Genomic DNA, 19,381 nt, shown 5'->3' on the forward strand with positions numbered 1-19,381 from the left:
CATGCTTTCCTTGAACAGGAGTGTGTTTACTGCATTCAGAAAACATTATATTTATAGCAAAACGGATGACATAACAAAATCATAGTTTATGGTATCACGTCACCAGGAATGTCTACTAAATTGATTGTGAGTATTGTTGTTATTAGAACATAGTTTACAATATTTTAGAAGAAAAATGACAAAGGCAACACTTTGATCTGACTCTAGACAGGTGATGTTTTGAGGTTATTACTAAAAAGGAGTGCACTGCTTTCATCTTAGATATACATTCATGATAGAAAGGCACATGTGTGTCAGCTCTTTGTCGCATTAAATAATATACACAGTAGTTTGTTATAACTTGTTTTAATCGAGGAGAAAACACAAGTGGCACAAGAGAGAAGAGGGCCTTTGTGTGTTGACTCTACATGGTTCTCATGTGGTGTTTAAGTCCAGCCCCTTCAGAGCGTTCAGCATCAGTCTGTGAGAGTTTACTTGAGAGAAGGAACAGCAATCTACTATCCGAGACAATAATGGCAGAAGTCGCACCAGCACCAGCTCCGTCACTGGCCAAGGCCGCCAAGAAGAAGGCACCACCCCGACCCAAGAACACCGGCCCCAGCGTCGCTGAGCTGGTCGTCAAGGCCGTGTCCGCCTCCAAGGAGCGGAGCGGTGTGTCCCTGGCTGCGGTCAAGAAGGCTCTGGCTGCCGGCGGCTACGATGTTGAGAAGAACAAGTCCCGCGTTAAGATCGCCGTCAAGAGCCTGGTCGCTAAAGGCACCCTGGTCCAGCTCAAAGGCACCGGGGCTTCTGGCTCTTTCAAGATGAACAAGGCAGAAGCGGTGAAGGTAAAGAAACCTATTGCTAAGAAAGCAGTTAAAGCAAAGAAGCCTGCTTCAGTCAAGAAACCCGCAGCAGCTAAGAAGCCCAAGAAGGTGGCAGCAAAGAAGCCCGCAGCCGCCAAGAAATCACCCAAGAAAGCCAAGAAGCCTGCCGCCAAGAAAGTAGCAGCTAAAAGCCCGAAGAAGGCCGTCAAGAGCCCCAAGAAAGTGGCTAAGAAGCCCGCAGCAGCGGGCTTCTTAGCCAGGCTAAGATACTTCATTATGTGCCATGCTGCAAAGCAAATGTACAGAGCGAGCGATTTACATTAAATTTACAAAAAGCATGGCAATACATCACATACATAGAAAGTAGTAAATGCGTAAGCTAAGAACGTAACAGTGGAATGGACGAGGACCGTGTTTCTCCATATACATTTTCGATATTGTTTTAGTTTTATTCAAAGGTCTGTTCGTTTTTGGTTAAATCAAAACGTGAAAGCTCTGATAATAATCAGTCATCATAGGGTTAGGGTACATACAATGCAATTCGAATCTAGTGTTGTCTACATAACACGATATAAGTCCAAGCTCCAGCCAAGAAGGTTGCCAAACCCAAGGCAGCAAAGAAGGCCGCTCCCAAAAAGAAGTAAACTGCCTGCTCCATCTTTATACCCACAAAAGGCTCTTTTAAGAGCCGACCACATTATTTTATAAGAGTATACTATCCTCACTTTTTACGTCATGGTCACATGTTGGCACTGGAAGCTTATGGCTTTATATTAATACATTTTCGTATACATTTTTTTTGCCTTATGACTCCTTTTGTTCTAAATAACACTAGGGGGCACGCTATGAAAGGCAAAGCCATTTTATTAGTCACGTAATCAAATCAATACATTCAGTTAGAACATTTTGCAAATCCCCCCCACCCCTAATACATATTGACATCAATATTTTTGAAGCCATCAATCAATGGGCCATTTGCTTTTAATGAAAAGCATGTACACCCAGGTTGGTGTTTTTCTATATACTGTAGAAGAGTGATAAACACATCTTACAAAATGTCTTGTGTTGGGTGACATTGCGTGAAGACTATTAGTTGTGTGGCCCAATGTTCTGCATGACTCCTTTTGTTCTAAATAACACTATGAGGGGGGGCACGCTACTATGAAAGGCAAAGCCATTTTATTTCAACAAGTCAATTAAATGTGCTTTACACAGAACATCAAGCAATGGTGTTCCAAAACTATGGAATGCACTTCCCATTACAATCAGAACTGCAGCCTCACTCCCAATATTCTGCTATAGTCTGAAAACCCACCTTTTCAGACTCCATCATGGCCCGTAGAACTTACACTACCCCCTTAGATAGCACTTTATGTAGACTTATAGATTGGTTGGATAGGGGCGGGCATATATGTTTACCCTAAAGGTGATCATCTCGTTTTTATTTGTACTTTATTAACACGGCCAGGGCACGCAACACATTGATTATTATTGTATCAAGGGTCGCGAGAGAGAGAGAGAGAGAGAGAGAGAGAGAGAGAGAGAGAGACATTCCCACCCCCCCCCCCCTCTCTCTCTAACACACACACACACACACACACACACACACACACACACACACACACACACACACACACACACACACACACACACACACACACACACACACACACTCACACACACACACACACACGCACACACAGTTTAACGTAACAATTTATGTATGTCCACACACGGAAAGCATACAGGAACACAAACCGTGCTCAGGTATTCAGCCATGTATATTATCTTTTTAGTGATAGATAGCATTCCATTTAGCTATGTTTTTTGGTAGTCTCTTTCCAGTCGTCAGGTATAGCTTTCTTTTTGTTTTCTTATAATCTGGTTAAATCCAATGGGTTTACCGCCTGGCATATAGTCCCTGGACCAGCTGACATAGGGGGCATCCCTGTAGGTTTTCTCTATGATTGACCACCTTTATTTTAGGCGGTCCTGAAATGTAATCGCTCTCTTCATTATTTTGATGAGTGGGTATTAATGAGTGGGTATCGCCTGGACTCACCACTGACCAATCAGAGAACAACGGCGTCTCAGAAGCGCAAATAAAAGCAGAAGTTTGCGGCTGCAATAAGCATTCTATTCTCAACTTCTTTGGAAGAGAACAAGACAAGATACAATGGCAAGAACTAAGAAGCAGACCGCTCGTATGTCCGCCGGCGGCAAAGCGCCCAGGAAACAGCTCGCCACCAAGGCAGCTCGTAAGAGCGCGCCGGCAACCGGTGGAGTGAAGAAACCTCACCGTTACCGTCCAGGTACAGTGGCTCTGAGGGAGATCCTGCTTATCCGCAAGCTGCTCTTCCAGCGCCTGGTGCGGGAGATGACCGGCCTGACCGGTGTGGTGGTCGTGGAGTCTCCTCTCTGCCCGCGTCTCCCCGTGGAACGTGTCTCCACAGAGCGGCCCGGTTCCATCCTGGACCGTGATGACAAACTGCAATGTTTCTCTCCAGAGAAACAGCTCTCCCCGCCCGACTCAAAGCGCGCCGTCGGGTGGTATGTTTGTCCAGAGGAGATGCCCGGCCCGGAGCGGATCGATTACCTGCTGAAAAAAATGGACGAGGACCGTGTTTCTCCATATACATTTTCGATATTGAATTAGTTTTATTCAAAGGTCTGTTAGTTTTTGGTTAAATCAAAACGTGAAAGCTCTGATAATAATCAGTCATCATAGGGTTAGGGTACATACAATGCAAAAATAAGTAAACTGCCTGCTCCATCTTTATACCCACAAAAGGCTCTTTTAAGAGCCGACCACATTATTTTATAAGAGTATACTATCCTCACTTTTTACGTCATGGTCACATGTTGGCACTGGAAGCTTATGGCTTTATATTAATACATTTTCGTATACATTTTTTTTTGCCTTACGAGCAAAAATATGGACCCTTTCTAAAATATTCATTGCTAATATTATGTATTGCAAACATAATTTCTGCTGCTGACCTATCTATGATGCTCTCATTGCTCTGATCCAAAACAGTACAACACAATATTCAATGCATGGCATTACATTACATCAGATAATGAATACATGTCATCAGATTAATACATCAAAGTTACTCACGTAATCAAATCAATACATTCAGTTAGAACATTTTGCAAATCCCCCCCACCCCTAATAAATATTGACATCAATATTTGTGAAGCCATCAATCAATGGGCCATTTGCTTTTAATGAAAAGCACACCCAGGTTGGTGTTTTTCTATATACTGTAGAAGAGTGATAAACACATCTTACAAAATGTCTTGTGTTGGGTGACATTGCGTGAAGACTATTAGTTGTGTGGCCCAATGTTCTGCATGAGATGCAGCTTCTCATTTTAGGGGGGGTCCTTTTACACATACATAGGCCTACATCAATGCATACACGCACGCACGCACGCACACACACACACACACACACACACACACACACACACACACACACACACACACACACACACACACACACACACACACACACACACACACACACACACTCATTTGTTCATATCACGCTGACCCATTCGTTTTGGGATATGTATCCCGGTGGTAATCATTAAAAAATTAAATTTCTTTAAGGTCCCATGAGTTATGTTTATTGGACTTTAGATAACCTTTGAACTCAGTACGGGGCATCAAATGGGAGATTGGACTACATTTTATTGCAGATTAACTCCTGGTGACTGGATTCAGGAGTTGTGCAGCTGTACAATGACAGCGTCCTCAACCCCCACGCGCTTTGAGAAGCCACTGATACTAGACATGTAGATTAGATTTAAACCAAAACTCTAGACTTGCTTGGTACAGAAGAGTCTCATTCCGCACCCATTCCAGGACGATGAAGTGTGAACAACTGCTGGTTTTGGTGTGAAGCATCTTGTTGAGTTCAATACAATGAAACAATGCCTCCCCTTTCTATGTATGTGATGTATTGCCATGCTTTTTGTAAATTTAATGTAAATCGCTCTGGATTAAGAGTGTCTGCTAAACGCATACATTGTAATTGTAATTGTAATGGAAATGTGTGAAATGGCACTAGGGAAGAAGTATGCCTATATATATTTGTATTTTATACAGAGTACAATGAGTACATTTGCTTTGCAGCATGGCACATAATGAAGTATCTTAGCCTGGCTAATAAGCCAGACTAATATCACACAACACTGGCAGGCTTTTCTTTTTTTGCCAACGGCTGATTCGGTCTGGTTTATTAACCAGGCTAGAAGTATCTAGGCCTACCTGAGAAGTGTCTCCATAATCAAATATACATACAGTTTATAGAAGATTTAAACACTCTTAGTTTTCTGATCACAGTGAGTTATTTGTCCAAATTAAAATTAACCAAGTTTTCCAACAGCTGGCATTCTGTCATTGGAAGTTGGGATCAACTCCACCATCATGCTTTCCTTGAACAGGAGTGTGTTTACTGCGTTCAGAAAACATTATATTTATAGCAAAACGGATGACATAACAAAATCATAGTTTATGGTATCACGTCACCAGGAATGTCTACTAAATTGATTGTGAGTATTGTTGTTATTAGAACATAGTTTACAATATTTTAGAAGAAAAATGACAAAGGCAACACTTTGATCTGACTCTAGACAGGTGATGTTTTGAGGTTATTACTAAAAAGGAGTGCACTGCTTTCATCTTAGATATACATTCATGATAGAAAGGCACATGTGTGTCAGCTCTTTGTCGCATTAAATAATATACACAGTAGTTTGTTATAACTTGTTTTAATCGAGGAGAAAACACAAGTGGCACAAGAGAGAAGAGGGCCTTTGTGTGTTGACTCTACATGGTTCTCATGTGGTGTTTAAGTCCAGCCCCTTCAGAGCGTTCAGCATCAGTCTGTGAGAGTTTACTTGAGAGAAGGAACAGCAATCTACTATCCGAGACAATAATGGCAGAAGTCGCACCAGCACCAGCTCCGTCACTGGCCAAGGCCGCCAAGAAGAAGGCACCACCCCGACCCAAGAACACCGGCCCCAGCGTCGCTGAGCTGGTCGTCAAGGCCGTGTCCGCCTCCAAGGAGCGGAGCGGTGTGTCCCTGGCTGCGGTCAAGAAGGCTCTGGCTGCCGGCGGCTACGATGTTGAGAAGAACAAGTCCCGCGTTAAGATCGCCGTCAAGAGCCTGGTCGCTAAAGGCACCCTGGTCCAGCTCAAAGGCACCGGGGCTTCTGGCTCTTTCAAGATGAACAAGGCAGAAGCGGTGAAGGTAAAGAAACCTATTGCTAAGAAAGCAGTTAAAGCAAAGAAGCCTGCTTCAGTCAAGAAACCCGCAGCAGCTAAGAAGCCCAAGAAGGTGGCAGCAAAGAAGCCCGCAGCCGCCAAGAAATCACCCAAGAAAGCCAAGAAGCCTGCCGCCAAGAAAGTAGCAGCTAAAAGCCCGAAGAAGGCCGCCAAGAGCCCCAAGAAAGTGGCTAAGAAGCCCGCAGCAGCGGGCTTCTTAGCCAGGCTAAGATACTTCATTATGTGCCATGCTGCAAAGCAAATGTACAGAGCGAGCGATTTACATTAAATTTACAAAAAGCATGGCAATACATCACATACATAGAAAGTAGTAAATGCGTAAGCTAAGAACGTAACAGTGGAATGGACGAGGACCGTGTTTCTCCATATACATTTTCGATATTGTTTTAGTTTTATTCAAAGGTCTGTTCGTTTTTGGTTAAATCAAAACGTGAAAGCTCTGATAATAATCAGTCATCATAGGGTTAGGGTACATACAATGCAATTCGAATCTAGTGTTGTCTACATAACACGATATAAGTCCAAGCTCCAGCCAAGAAGGTTGCCAAACCCAAGGCAGCAAAGAAGGCCGCTCCCAAAAAGAAGTAAACTGCCTGCTCCATCTTTATACCCACAAAAGGCTCTTTTAAGAGCCGACCACATTATTTTATAAGAGTATACTATCCTCACTTTTTACGTCATGGTCACATGTTGGCACTGGAAGCTTATGGCTTTATATTAATACATTTTCGTATACATTTTTTTTTGCCTTATGACTCCTTTTGTTCTAAATAACACTAGGGGGCACGCTATGAAAGGCAAAGCCATTTTATTAGTCACGTAATCAAATCAATACATTCAGTTAGAACATTTTGCAAATCCCCCCCACCCCTAATACATATTGACATCAATATTTTTGAAGCCATCAATCAATGGGCCATTTGCTTTTAATGAAAAGCATGTACACCCAGGTTGGTGTTTTTCTATATACTGTAGAAGAGTGATAAACACATCTTACAAAATGTCTTGTGTTGGGTGACATTGCGTGAAGACTATTAGTTGTGTGGCCCAATGTTCTGCATGACTCCTTTTGTTCTAAATAACACTATGAGGGGGGGCACGCTACTATGAAAGGCAAAGCCATTTTATTTCAACAAGTCAATTAAATGTGCTTTACACAGAACATCAAGCAATGGTGTTCCAAAACTATGGAATGCACTTCCCATTACAATCAGAACTGCAGCCTCACTCCCAATATTCCGCTATAGTCTGAAAACCCACCTTTTCAGACTCCATCATGGCCCGTAGCACTTACACTACCCCCTTAGATAGCACTTTATGTAGACTTATAGATTGGTTGGATAGGGGCGGGCATATATGTTTACCCTAAAGGTGATCATCTCGTTTTTATTTGTACTTTATTATCACGGCCAGGGCACGCAACACATTGATTATTATTGTATCAAGGGTCGCGAGAGAGAGAGAGAGAGAGAGAGAGAGAGAGAGAGAGAGAGAGACATTCCCACTCCCCCCCCCCCTCTCTCTCTAACACACACACACGCACACACACACACACACACACACACACACACACACACACACACACACACTCACACACACACACACGCACACACAGTTTAACGTAACAATTTATGTATGTCCACACACGGAAAGCATACAGGAACACAAACCGTGCTCAGGTATTCAGCCATGTATATTATCTTTTTAGTGATAGATAGCATTCCATTTAGCTATGTTTTTTGGTAGTCTCTTTCCAGTCGTCAGGTATAGCTTTCTTTTTGTTTTCTTATAATCTGGTTAAATCCAATGGGTTTACCGCCTGGCATATAGTCCCTGGACCAGCTGACATAGGGGGCATCCCTGTAGGTTTTCTCTATGATTGACCACCTTTATTTTAGGCGGTCCTGAAATGTAATCGCTCTCTTCATTATTTTGATGAGTGGGTATTAATGAGTGGGTATCGCCTGGACTCACCACTGACCAATCAGAGAACAACGGCGTCTCAGAAGCGCAAATAAAAGCAGAAGTTTGCGGCTGCAATAAGCATTCTATTCTCAACTTCTTTGGAAGAGAACAAGACAAGATACAATGGCAAGAACTAAGAAGCAGACCGCTCGTATGTCCACCGGCGGCAAAGCGCCCAGGAAACAGCTCGCCACCAAGGCAGCTCGTAAGAGCGCGCCGGCAACCGGTGGAGTGAAGAAACCTCACCGTTACCGTCCAGGTACAGTGGCTCTGAGGGAGATCCTGCTTATCCGCAAGCTGCTCTTCCAGCGCCTGGTGCGGGAGATGACCGGCCTGACCGGTGTGGTGGTCGTGGAGTCTCCTCTCTGCCCGCGTCTCCCCGTGGAACGTGTCTCCACAGAGCGGCCCGGTTCCATCCTGGACCGTGATGACAAACTGCACTGTTTCTCTCCAGAGAAACAGCTCTCCCCGCCCGACTCAAAGCACGCCGTCGGGTGGTATGTTTGTCCAGAGGAGATGCCCGGCCCGGAGCGGATCGATTACCTGCTGAAAAAAATGGACGAGGACCGTGTTTCTCCATATACATTTTCGATATTGAATTAGTTTTATTCAAAGGTCTGTTAGTTTTTGGTTAAATCAAAACGTGAAAGCTCTGATAATAATCAGTCATCATAGGGTTAGGGTACATACAATGCAAAAAGAAGTAAACTGCCTGCTCCATCTTTATACCCACAAAAGGCTCTTTTAAGAGCCGACCACATTATTTTATAAGAGTATACTATCCTCACTTTTTACGTCATGGTCACATGTTGGCACTGGAAGCTTATGGCTTTATATTAATACATTTTCGTATACATTTTTTTTGCCTTATGACTCCTTTTGTTCTAAATAACACTAGGGGGCACGCTATGAAAGGCAAAGCCATTTTATTAGTCACGTAATCAAATAGTATAGTATGTATAGTTTACATAGATACTCCACTGTTACGTTCTTAGTTTACGCATGATTCATGATAACTACTTTTTATACATGTGATGTATGCCATGCTTTTTGTTATTGCTTAATGTAAGTCGCTCTGGATTAAGAGCGTCTGCTAAATGCCTAAATTGTAAATTGTAAATTGTAATCAATACATTCAGTTAGAACATTTTGCAAATCCCCCCCACCCCTAATACATATTGACATCAATATTTTTGAAGCCATCAATCAATGGGCCATTTGCTTTTAATGAAAAGCATGTACACCCAGGTTGGTGTTTTTCTATATACTGTAGAAGAGTGATAAACACATCTTACAAAATGTCTTGTGTTGGGTGACATTGCGTGAAGACTATTAGTTGTGTGGCCCAATGTTCTGCATGACTCCTTTTGTTCTAAATAACACTATGAGGGGGGGGCACGCTACTATGAAAGGCAAAGCCATTTTATTTCAACAAGTCAATTAAATGTGCTTTACACAGAACATCAAGCAATGGTGTTCCAAAACTATGGAATGCACTTCCCATTACAATCAGAACTGCAGCCTCACTCCCAATATTCCGCTATAGTCTGAAAACCCACCTTTTCAGACTCCATCATGGCCCGTAGCACTTACACTACCCCCTTAGATAGCACTTTATGTAGACTTATAGATTGGTTGGATAGGGGCGGGCATATATGTTTACCCTAAAGGTGATCATCTCGTTTTTATTTGTACTTTATTATCACGGCCAGGGCACGCAACACATTGATTATTATTGTATCAAGGGTCGCGAGAGAGAGAGAGAGAGAGAGAGAGAGAGAGAGAGAGACATTCCCACTCCCCCCCCCTCTCTCTCTAACACACACACACACACACACACACACACACACACACACACACACACACACACACACACACACACACACACACACACACACACACACACACACATGCACGCACACACAGTTTAACGTAACAATTTATGTATGTCCACACACGGAAAGCATACAGGAACACAAACCGTGCTCAGGTATTCAGCCATGTATATTATCTTTTTAGTGATAGATAGCATTCCATTTAGCTATGTTTTTTGGTAGTCTCTTTCCAGTCGTCAGGTATAGCTTTCTTTTTGTTTTCTTATAATCTGGTTAAATCCAATGGGTTTACCGCCTGGCATATAGTCCCTGGACCAGCTGACATAGGGGGCATCCCTGTAGGTTTTCTCTATGATTGACCACCTTTATTTTAGGCGGTCCTGAAATGTAATCGCTCTCTTCATTATTTTGATGAGTGGGTATTAATGAGTGGGTATCGCCTGGACTCACCACTGACCAATCAGAGAACAACGGCGTCTCAGAAGCGCAAATAAAAGCAGAAGTTTGCGGCTGCAATAAGCATTCTATTCTCAACTTCTTTGGAAGAGAACAAGACAAGATACAATGGCAAGAACTAAGAAGCAGACCGCTCGTATGTCCACCGGCGGCAAAGCGCCCAGGAAACAGCTCGCCACCAAGGCAGCTCGTAAGAGCGCGCCGGCAACCGGTGGAGTGAAGAAACCTCACCGTTACCGTCCAGGTACAGTGGCTCTGAGGGAGATCCTGCGTATCCGCAAGCTGCTCTTCCAGCGCCTGGTGCGGGAGATGACCGGCCTGACCGGTGTGGTGGTCGTGGAGTCTCCTCTCTGCCCGCGTCTCCCCGTGGAACGTGTCTCCACAGAGCGGCCCGGTTCCATCCTGGACCGTGATGACAAACTGAACTGTTTCTCTCCCGAGAAACAGCTCTCCCCGCCCGACTCAAAGCGCGCCGTCGGGTGGTATGTTTGTCCAGAGGAGATGCCCGGCCCGGAGCGGATCGATTACCTGCTGAAAAAAATGGACGAGGACCGTGTTTCTCCATATACATTTTCGATATTGAATTAGTTTTATTCAAAGGTCTGTTAGTTTTTGGTTAAATCAAAACGTGAAAGCTCTGATAATAATCAGTCATCATAGGGTTAGGGTACATACAATGCAAAAAGAAGTAAACTGCCTGCTCCATCTTTATACCCACAAAAGGCTCTTTTAAGAGCCGACCACATTATTTTATAAGAGTATCCTCACTTTTTACGTCATGGTCACATGTTGGCACTGGAAGCTTATGGCTTTATATTAATACATTTTCGTATACATTTTTTTTGCCTTACGAGCAAAAATATGGACCCTTTCTAAAATATTCATTGCTAATATTATGTATTGCAAACATAATTTCTGCTGCTGACCTATCTATGATGCTCTCATTGCTCTGATCCAAAACAGTACAACACAATATTCAATGCATGGCATTACATTACATCAGATAATGAATACATGTCATCAGATTAATACATCAAAGTTACTCACGTAATCAAATCAATACATTCAGTTAGAACATTTTGCAAATCCCCCCCACCCCTAATAAATATTGACATCAATATTTGTGAAGCCATCAATCAATGGGCCATTTGCTTTTAATGAAAAGCACACCCAGGTTGGTGTTTTTCTATATACTGTAGAAGAGTGATAAACACATCTTACAAAATGTCTTGTGTTGGGTGACATTGCGTGAAGACTATTAGTTGTGTGGCCCAATGTTCTGCATGAGATGCAGCTTCTCATTTTAGGGGGGGTCCTTTTACACATACATAGGCCTACATCAATGCATACACGCACGCACGCACGCACGCACGCACACACACACACACACACACACACACACACACACACACACACACACACACACACACACACACACACACACACACACACACACACACACACACACACACACACTCATTTGTTCATATCACGCTGACCCATTCGTTTTGGGATATGTATCCCGGTGGTAATCATTACAAAATTAAATTTCTTTAAGGTCCCATGAGTTATGTTTATTGGACTTTAGATAACCTTTGAACTCAGTACGGGGCATCAAATGGGAGATTGGACTACATTTTATTGCAGATGGCCCAATGTTCTGCATGACTCCTTTTGTTCTAAATAACACTATGAGGGGGGGCACGCTACTATGAAAGGCAAAGCCATTTTATTTCAACAAGTCAATTAAATGTGCTTTACACAGAACATCAAGCAATGGTGTTCCAAAACTATGGAATGCACTTCCCATTACAATCAGAACTGCAGCCTCACTCCCAATATTCCGCTATAGTCTGAAAACCCACCTTTTCAGACTCCATCATGGCCCGTAGCACTTACCCCTTAGATAGCACTTTATGTAGACTTATAGATTGGTTGGATAGGGGCGGGCATATATGTTTACCCTAAAGGTGATCATCTCGTTTTTATTTGTACTTTATTATCACGGCCAGGGCACGCAACACATTGATTATTATTGTATCAAGGGTCGCGAGAGAGAGAGAGAGAGAGAGAGAGAGAGAGAGAGAGAGAGACATTCCCACTCCCCCCCCCTCTCTCTCTAACACACACACACACACACACACACACACACACACACACACACACACACACACACACACACACACACACACACACACACACACACACACACACACACACACTCACACACACACACACACACACACACGCACACACAGTTTAACGTAACAATTTATGTATGTCCACACACGGAAAGCATACAGGAACACAAACCGTGCTCAGGTATTCAGCCATGTATATTATCTTTTTAGTGATAGATAGCATTCCATTTAGCTATGTTTTTTGGTAGTCTCTTTCCAGTCGTCAGGTATAGCTTTCTTTTTGTTTTCTTATAATCTGGTTAAATCCAATGGGTTTACCGCCTGGCATATAGTCCCTGGACCAGCTGACATAGGGGGCATCCCTGTAGGTTTTCTCTATGATTGACCACCTTTATTTTAGGCGGTCCTGAAATGTAATCGCTCTCTTCATTATTTTGATGAGTGGGTATTAATGAGTGGGTATCGCCTGGACTCACCACTGACCAATCAGAGAACAACGGCGTCTCAGAAGCGCAAATAAAAGCAGAAGTTTGCGGCTGCAATAAGCATTCTATTCTCAACTTCTTTGGAAGAGAACAAGACAAGATACAATGGCAAGAACTAAGAAGCAGACCGCTCGTATGTCCACCGGCGGCAAAGCGCCCAGGAAACAGCTCGCCACCAAGGCAGCTCGTAAGAGCGCGCCGGCAACCGGTGGAGTGAAGAAACCTCACCGTTACCGTCCAGGTACAGTGGCTCTGAGGGAGATCCTGCGTATCCGCAAGCTGCTCTTCCAGCGCCTGGTGCGGGAGATGACCGGCCTGACCGGTGTGGTGGTCGTGGAGTCTCCTCTCTGCCCGCGTCTCCCCGTGGAACGTGTCTCCACAGAGCGGCCCGGTTCCATCCTGGACCGTGATGACAAACTGAACTGTTTCTCTCCAGAGAAACAGCTCTCCCCGCCCGACTCAAAGCGCGCCGTCGGGTGGTATGTTTGTCCAGAGGAGATGCCCGGCCCGGAGCGGATCGATTACCTGCTGAAAAAAATGGACGAGGACCGTGTTTCTCCATATACATTTTCGATATTGAATTAGTTTTATTCAAAGGTCTGTTAGTTTTTGGTTAAATCAAAACGTGAAAGCTCTGATAATAATCAGTCATCATAGGGTTAGGGTACATACAATGCAAAAAGAAGTAAACTGCCTGCTCCATCTTTATACCCACAAAAGGCTCTTTTAAGAGCCGACCACATTATTTTATAAGAGTATCCTCACTTTTTACGTCATGGTCACATGTTGGCACTGGAAGCTTATGGCTTTATATTAATACATTTTCGTATACATTTTTTTTGCCTTACGAGCAAAAATATGGACCCTTTCTAAAATATTCATTGCTAATATTATGTATTGCAAACATAATTTCTGCTGCTGACCTATCTATGATGCTCTCATGCTCTGATCCAAAACAGTACAACACAATATTCAATGCATGGCATTACATTACATCAGATAATGAATACATGTCATCAGATTAATACATCAAAGTTACTCACGTAATCAAATCAATACATTCAGTTAGAACATTTTGCAAATCCCCCCCACCCCTAATAAATATTGACATCAATATTTGTGAAGCCATCAATCAATGGGCCATTTGCTTTTAATGAAAAGCACACCCAGGTTGGTGTTTTTCTATATACTGTAGAAGAGTGATAAACACATCTTACAAAATGTCTTGTGTTGGGTGACATTGCGTGAAGACTATTAGTTGTGTGGCCCAATGTTCTGCATGAGATGCAGCTTCTCATTTTAGGGGGGGTCCTTTTACACATACATAGGCCTACATCAATGCATACACGCACGCACGCACGCACACACACACACACACACACACACACACACACACACACACACACACACACACACACACACACACACACACACACACACACACACACACACACACACACTCATTTGTTCATATCACGCTGACCCATTCGTTTTGGGATATGTATCCCGGTGGTAATCATTAAAAAATTAAATTTCTTTAAGGTCCCATGAGTTATGTTTATTGGACTTTAGATAACCTTTGAACTCAGTACGGGGCATCAAATGGGAGATTGGACTACATTTTATTGCAGATTAACTCCTGGTGACTGGATTCAGGAGTTGTGCAGCTGTACAATGACAGCGTCCTCAACCCCCACGCGCTTTGAGAAGCCACTGATACTAGACATGTAGATTAGATTTAAACCAAAACTCTAGACTTGCTTGGTACAGAAGAGTCTCATTCCGCACCCATTCCAGGACGATGAAGTGTGAACAACTGCTGGTTTTGGTGTGAAGCATCTTGTTGAGTTCAATACAATGAAACAATGCCTCCCCTTTCTATGTATGTGATGTATTGCCATGCTTTTTGTAAATTTAATGTAAATCGCTCTGGATTAAGAGTGTCTGCTAAACGCATACATTGTAATTGTAATTGTAATGGAAATGTGTGAAATGGCACTAGGGAAGAAGTATGCCTATATATATTTGTATTTTATACAGAGTACAATGAGTACATTTGCTTTGCAGCATGGCACATAATGAAGTATCTTAGCCTGGCTAATAAGCCAGACTAATATCACACAACACTGGCAGGCTTTTCTTTTTTTGCCAACGGCTGATTCGGTCTGGTTTATTAACCAGGCTAGAAGTATCTAGGCCTACCTGAGAAGTGTCTCCATAATCAAATATACATACAGTTTATAGAAGATTTAAACACTCTTAGTTTTCTGATCACAGTGAGTTATTTGTCCAAATTAAAATTAACCAAGTTTTCCAACAGCTGGCATTCTGTCATTGGAAGTTGGGATCAACTCCACCATCATGCTTTCCTTGAACAGGAGTGTGTTTACTGCGTTCAGAAAACATTATATTTATAGCAAAACGGATGACATAACAAAATCATAGTTTATGGTATCACGTCACCAGGAATGTCTACTAAATTGATTGTGAGTATTGTTGTTATTAGAACATAGTTTACAATATTTTAGAAGAAAAATGACAAAGGCAACACTTTGATCTGACTCTAGACAGGTGATGTTTTGAGGTTATTACTAAAAAGGAGTGCACTGCTTTCATCTTAGATATACATTCATGATAGAAAGGCACATGTGTGTCAGCTCTTTGTCGCATTAAATAATATACACAGTAGTTTGTTATAACTTGTTTTAATCGAGGAGAAAACACAAGTGGCACAAGAGAGAAGAGGGCCTTTGTGTGTTGACTCTACATGGTTCTCATGTGGTGTTTAAGTCCAGCCCCTTCAGAGCGTTCAGCATCAGTCTGTGAGAGTTTACTTGAGAGAAGGAACAGCAATCTACTATCCGAGACAATAATGGCAGAAGTCGCACCAGCACCAGCTCCGTCACTGGCCAAGGCCGCCAAGAAGAAGGCACCACCCCGACCCAAGAACACCGGCCCCAGCGTCGCTGAGCTGGTCGTCAAGGCCGTGTCCGCCTCCAAGGAGCGGAGCGGTGTGTCCCTGGCTGCGGTCAAGAAGGCTCTGGCTGCCGGCGGCTACGATGTTGAGAAGAACAAGTCCCGCGTTAAGATCGCCGTCAAGAGCCTGGTCGCTAAAGGCACCCTGGTCCAGCTCAAAGGCACCGGGGCTTCTGGCTCTTTCAAGATGAACAAGGCAGAAGCGGTGAAGGTAAAGAAACCTATTGCTAAGAAAGCAGCTAAAGCAAAGAAGCCTGCTTCAGTCAAGAAACCCGCAGCAGCTAAGAAGCCCAAGAAGGTGGCAGCAAAGAAGCCCGCAGCCGCCAAGAAATCACCCAAGAAAGCCAAGAAGCCTGCCGCCAAGAAAGTAGCAGCTAAAAGCCCGAAGAAGGCCGCCAAGAGCCCCAAGAAAGTGGCTAAGATACTTCATTATGTGCCATGCTGCAAAGCAAATGTACAGAGCGAGCGATTTACATTAAATTTACAAAAAGCATGGCAATACATCACATACATAGAAAGTAGTAAATGCGTAAGCTAAGAACGTAACAGTGGAATGGACGAGGACCGTGTTTCTCCATATACATTTTCGATATTGTTTTAGTTTTATTCAAAGGTCTGTTCGTTTTTGGTTAAATCAAAACGTGAAAGCTCTGATAATAATCAGTCATCATAGGGTTAGGGTACATACAATGCAATTCGAATCTAGTGTTGTCTACATAACACGATATAAGTCCAAGCTCCAGCCAAGAAGGTTGCCAAACCCAAGGCAGCAAAGAAGGCCGCTCCCAAAAAGAAGTAAACTGCCTGCTCCATCTTTATACCCACAAAAGGCTCTTTTAAGAGCCGACCACATTATTTTATAAGAGTATACTATCCTCACTTTTTACGTCATGGTCACATGTTGGCACTGGAAGCTTATGGCTTTATATTAATACATTTTCGTATACATTTTTTTTGCCTTATGACTCCTTTTGTTCTAAATAACACTAGGGGGCACGCTATGAAAGGCAAAGCCATTTTATTAGTCACGTAATCAAATCAATACATTCAGTTAGAACATTTTGCAAATCCCACCCCTAATACATATTGACATCAATATTTTTGAAGCCATCAATCAATGGGCCATTTGCTTTTAATGAAAAGCATGTACACCCAGGTTGGTGTTTTTCTATATACTGTAGAAGAGTGATAAACACATCTTACAAAATGTCTTGTGTTGGGTGACATTGCGTGAAGACTATTAGTTGTGTGGCCCAATGTTCTGCATGACTCCTTTTGTTCTAAATAACACTATGAGGGGGGGCACGCTACTATGAAAGGCAAAGCCATTTTATTTCAACAAGTCAATTAAATGTGCTTTACACAGAACATCAAGCAATGGTGTTCCAAAACTATGGAATGCACTTCCCATTACAATCAGAACTGCAGCCTCACTCCCAATATTCCGCTATAGTCTGAAAACCCACCTTTTCAGACTCCATCATGGCCCGTAGCACTTACACTACCCCCTTAGATAGCACTTTATGTAGACTTATAGATTGGTTGGATAGGGGCGGGCATATATGTTTACCCTAAAGGTGATCATCTCGTTTTTATTTGTACTTTATTATCACGGCCAGGGCACGCAACACATTGATTATTATTGTATCAAGGGTCAGGTATAGCTTTCTTTTTGTTTTCTTATAATCTGGTTAAATCCAATGGGTTTACCGCCTGGCATATAGTCCCTGGACCATCTGACATAGGGGGCATCCCTGTAGGTTTTCTCTATGATTGACCACCTTTATTTTAGGCGGTCCTGAAATGTAATCGCTCTCTTCATTATTTTGATGAGTGGGTATTAATGAGTGGGTATCGCCCTAATTCTGCTGTGCAATTTACAACAATTTAGCAGACATTTAATCCAGAGCGATTTACATTAGGCAAGAACAAAAAGCATGGGGATACATCACATATATAAAATGCATTTATCAAGCATTGCTTGTTGTTTTTGTTTTCTGTGTGCAGCGTCCACACACACAGAGGTTAGCCCTTGAGATGCAGCTTCTCATTTTAGGGGGGGTCCTTTTACACATACATAGGCCTATACATCAATGCATACACGCACGCACGCACACACACACACACACACACACACACACACACACACACACACACACACACACACACACACACACACACACACACTCATTTGTTCATATCACGCTGACCCATTCGTTTTGGGATATGTATCCCGGTGGTAATCATTAAAAAATTAAATTTCTTTAAGGTCCCATGAGTTAAGTTTATTGGACTTTAGATAACCTTTGAACTCAGTACGGGGCATCAAATGGGAGATTGGACTACATTTTATTGCAGATTAACTCCTGGTGACTGGATTCAGGAGTTGTGCAGCTGTACAATGACAGCGTCCTCAACCCCCACGCGCTTTGAGAAGCCACTGATACTAGACATGTAGATTAGATTTAAACCAAAACTCTAGACTTGCTTGGTACAGAAGAGTCTCATTCCGCACCCATTCCAGGACGATGAAGTGTGAACAACTGCTGGTTTTGGTGTGAAGCATCTTGTTGAGTTCAATACAATGAAACAATGCCTCCCCTTTCTATGTATGTGATGTATTGCCATGCTTTTTGTAAATTTAATGTAAATCGCTCTGGATTAAGAGTGTCTGCTAAACGCATACATTGTAATTGTAATTGTAATGGAAATGTGTGAAATGTCACTAGGGAAGAAGTATGCCTATATATATTTGTATTTTATACAGAGTACAATGAGTACATTTGCTTTGCAGCATGGCACATAATGAAGTATCTTAGCCTGGCTAATAAGCCAGACTAATATCACACAACACTGGCAGGCTTTTCTTTTTTTGCCAACGGCTGATTCGGTCTGGTTTATTAACCAGGCTAGAAGTATCTAGGCCTACCTGAGAAGTGTCTCCATAATCAAATATACATACAGTTTATAGAAGATTTAAACACTCTTAGTTTTCTGATCACAGTGAGTTATTTGTCCAAATTAAAATTAACCAAGTTTTCCAACAGCTGGCATTCTGTCATTGGAAGTTGGGATCAACTCCACCATCATGCTTTCCTTGAACAGGAGTGTGTTTACTGCGTTCAGAAAACATTATATTTATAGCAAAACGGATGACATAACAAAATCATAGTTTATGGTATCACGTCACCAGGAATGTCTACTAAATTGATTGTGAGTATTGTTGTTATTAGAACATAGTTTACAATATTTTAGAAGAAAAATGACAAAGGCAACACTTTGATCTGACTCTAGACAGGTGATGTTTTGAGGTTATTACTAAAAAGGAGTGCACTGCTTTCATCTTAGATATACATTCATGATAGAAAGGCACATGTGTGTCAGCTCTTTGTCGCATTAAATAATATACACAGTAGTTT

General features: G+C 42.6%; 1 protein-coding gene across 1 annotated transcript; it reads left to right on the top strand.

Moving 5' to 3' along the window:
- Nucleotides 1–512: 512 nt before the first annotated feature.
- On the top strand, nucleotides 513–18,395 carry LOC306933713 (uncharacterized protein; the record flags this gene model as incomplete). The annotated part of the gene is made up of 4 exons (XM_079516023.1): nucleotides 513–1,046; nucleotides 5,755–6,270; nucleotides 16,216–16,374; nucleotides 18,357–18,395. The coding sequence occupies 4 exons, from the start codon at nucleotides 513–515 to the stop codon at nucleotides 18,393–18,395; spliced, it is 1,248 nt and encodes a 415-aa protein (XP_079372149.1).
- Nucleotides 18,396–19,381: the final 986 nt, after the last annotated feature.

Source organism: Electrona antarctica, assembly GCF_951216825.1.
Source record: "Electrona antarctica genome assembly, chromosome: 2".
NCBI lineage: Eukaryota > Metazoa > Chordata > Actinopteri > Myctophiformes > Myctophidae > Electrona > Electrona antarctica.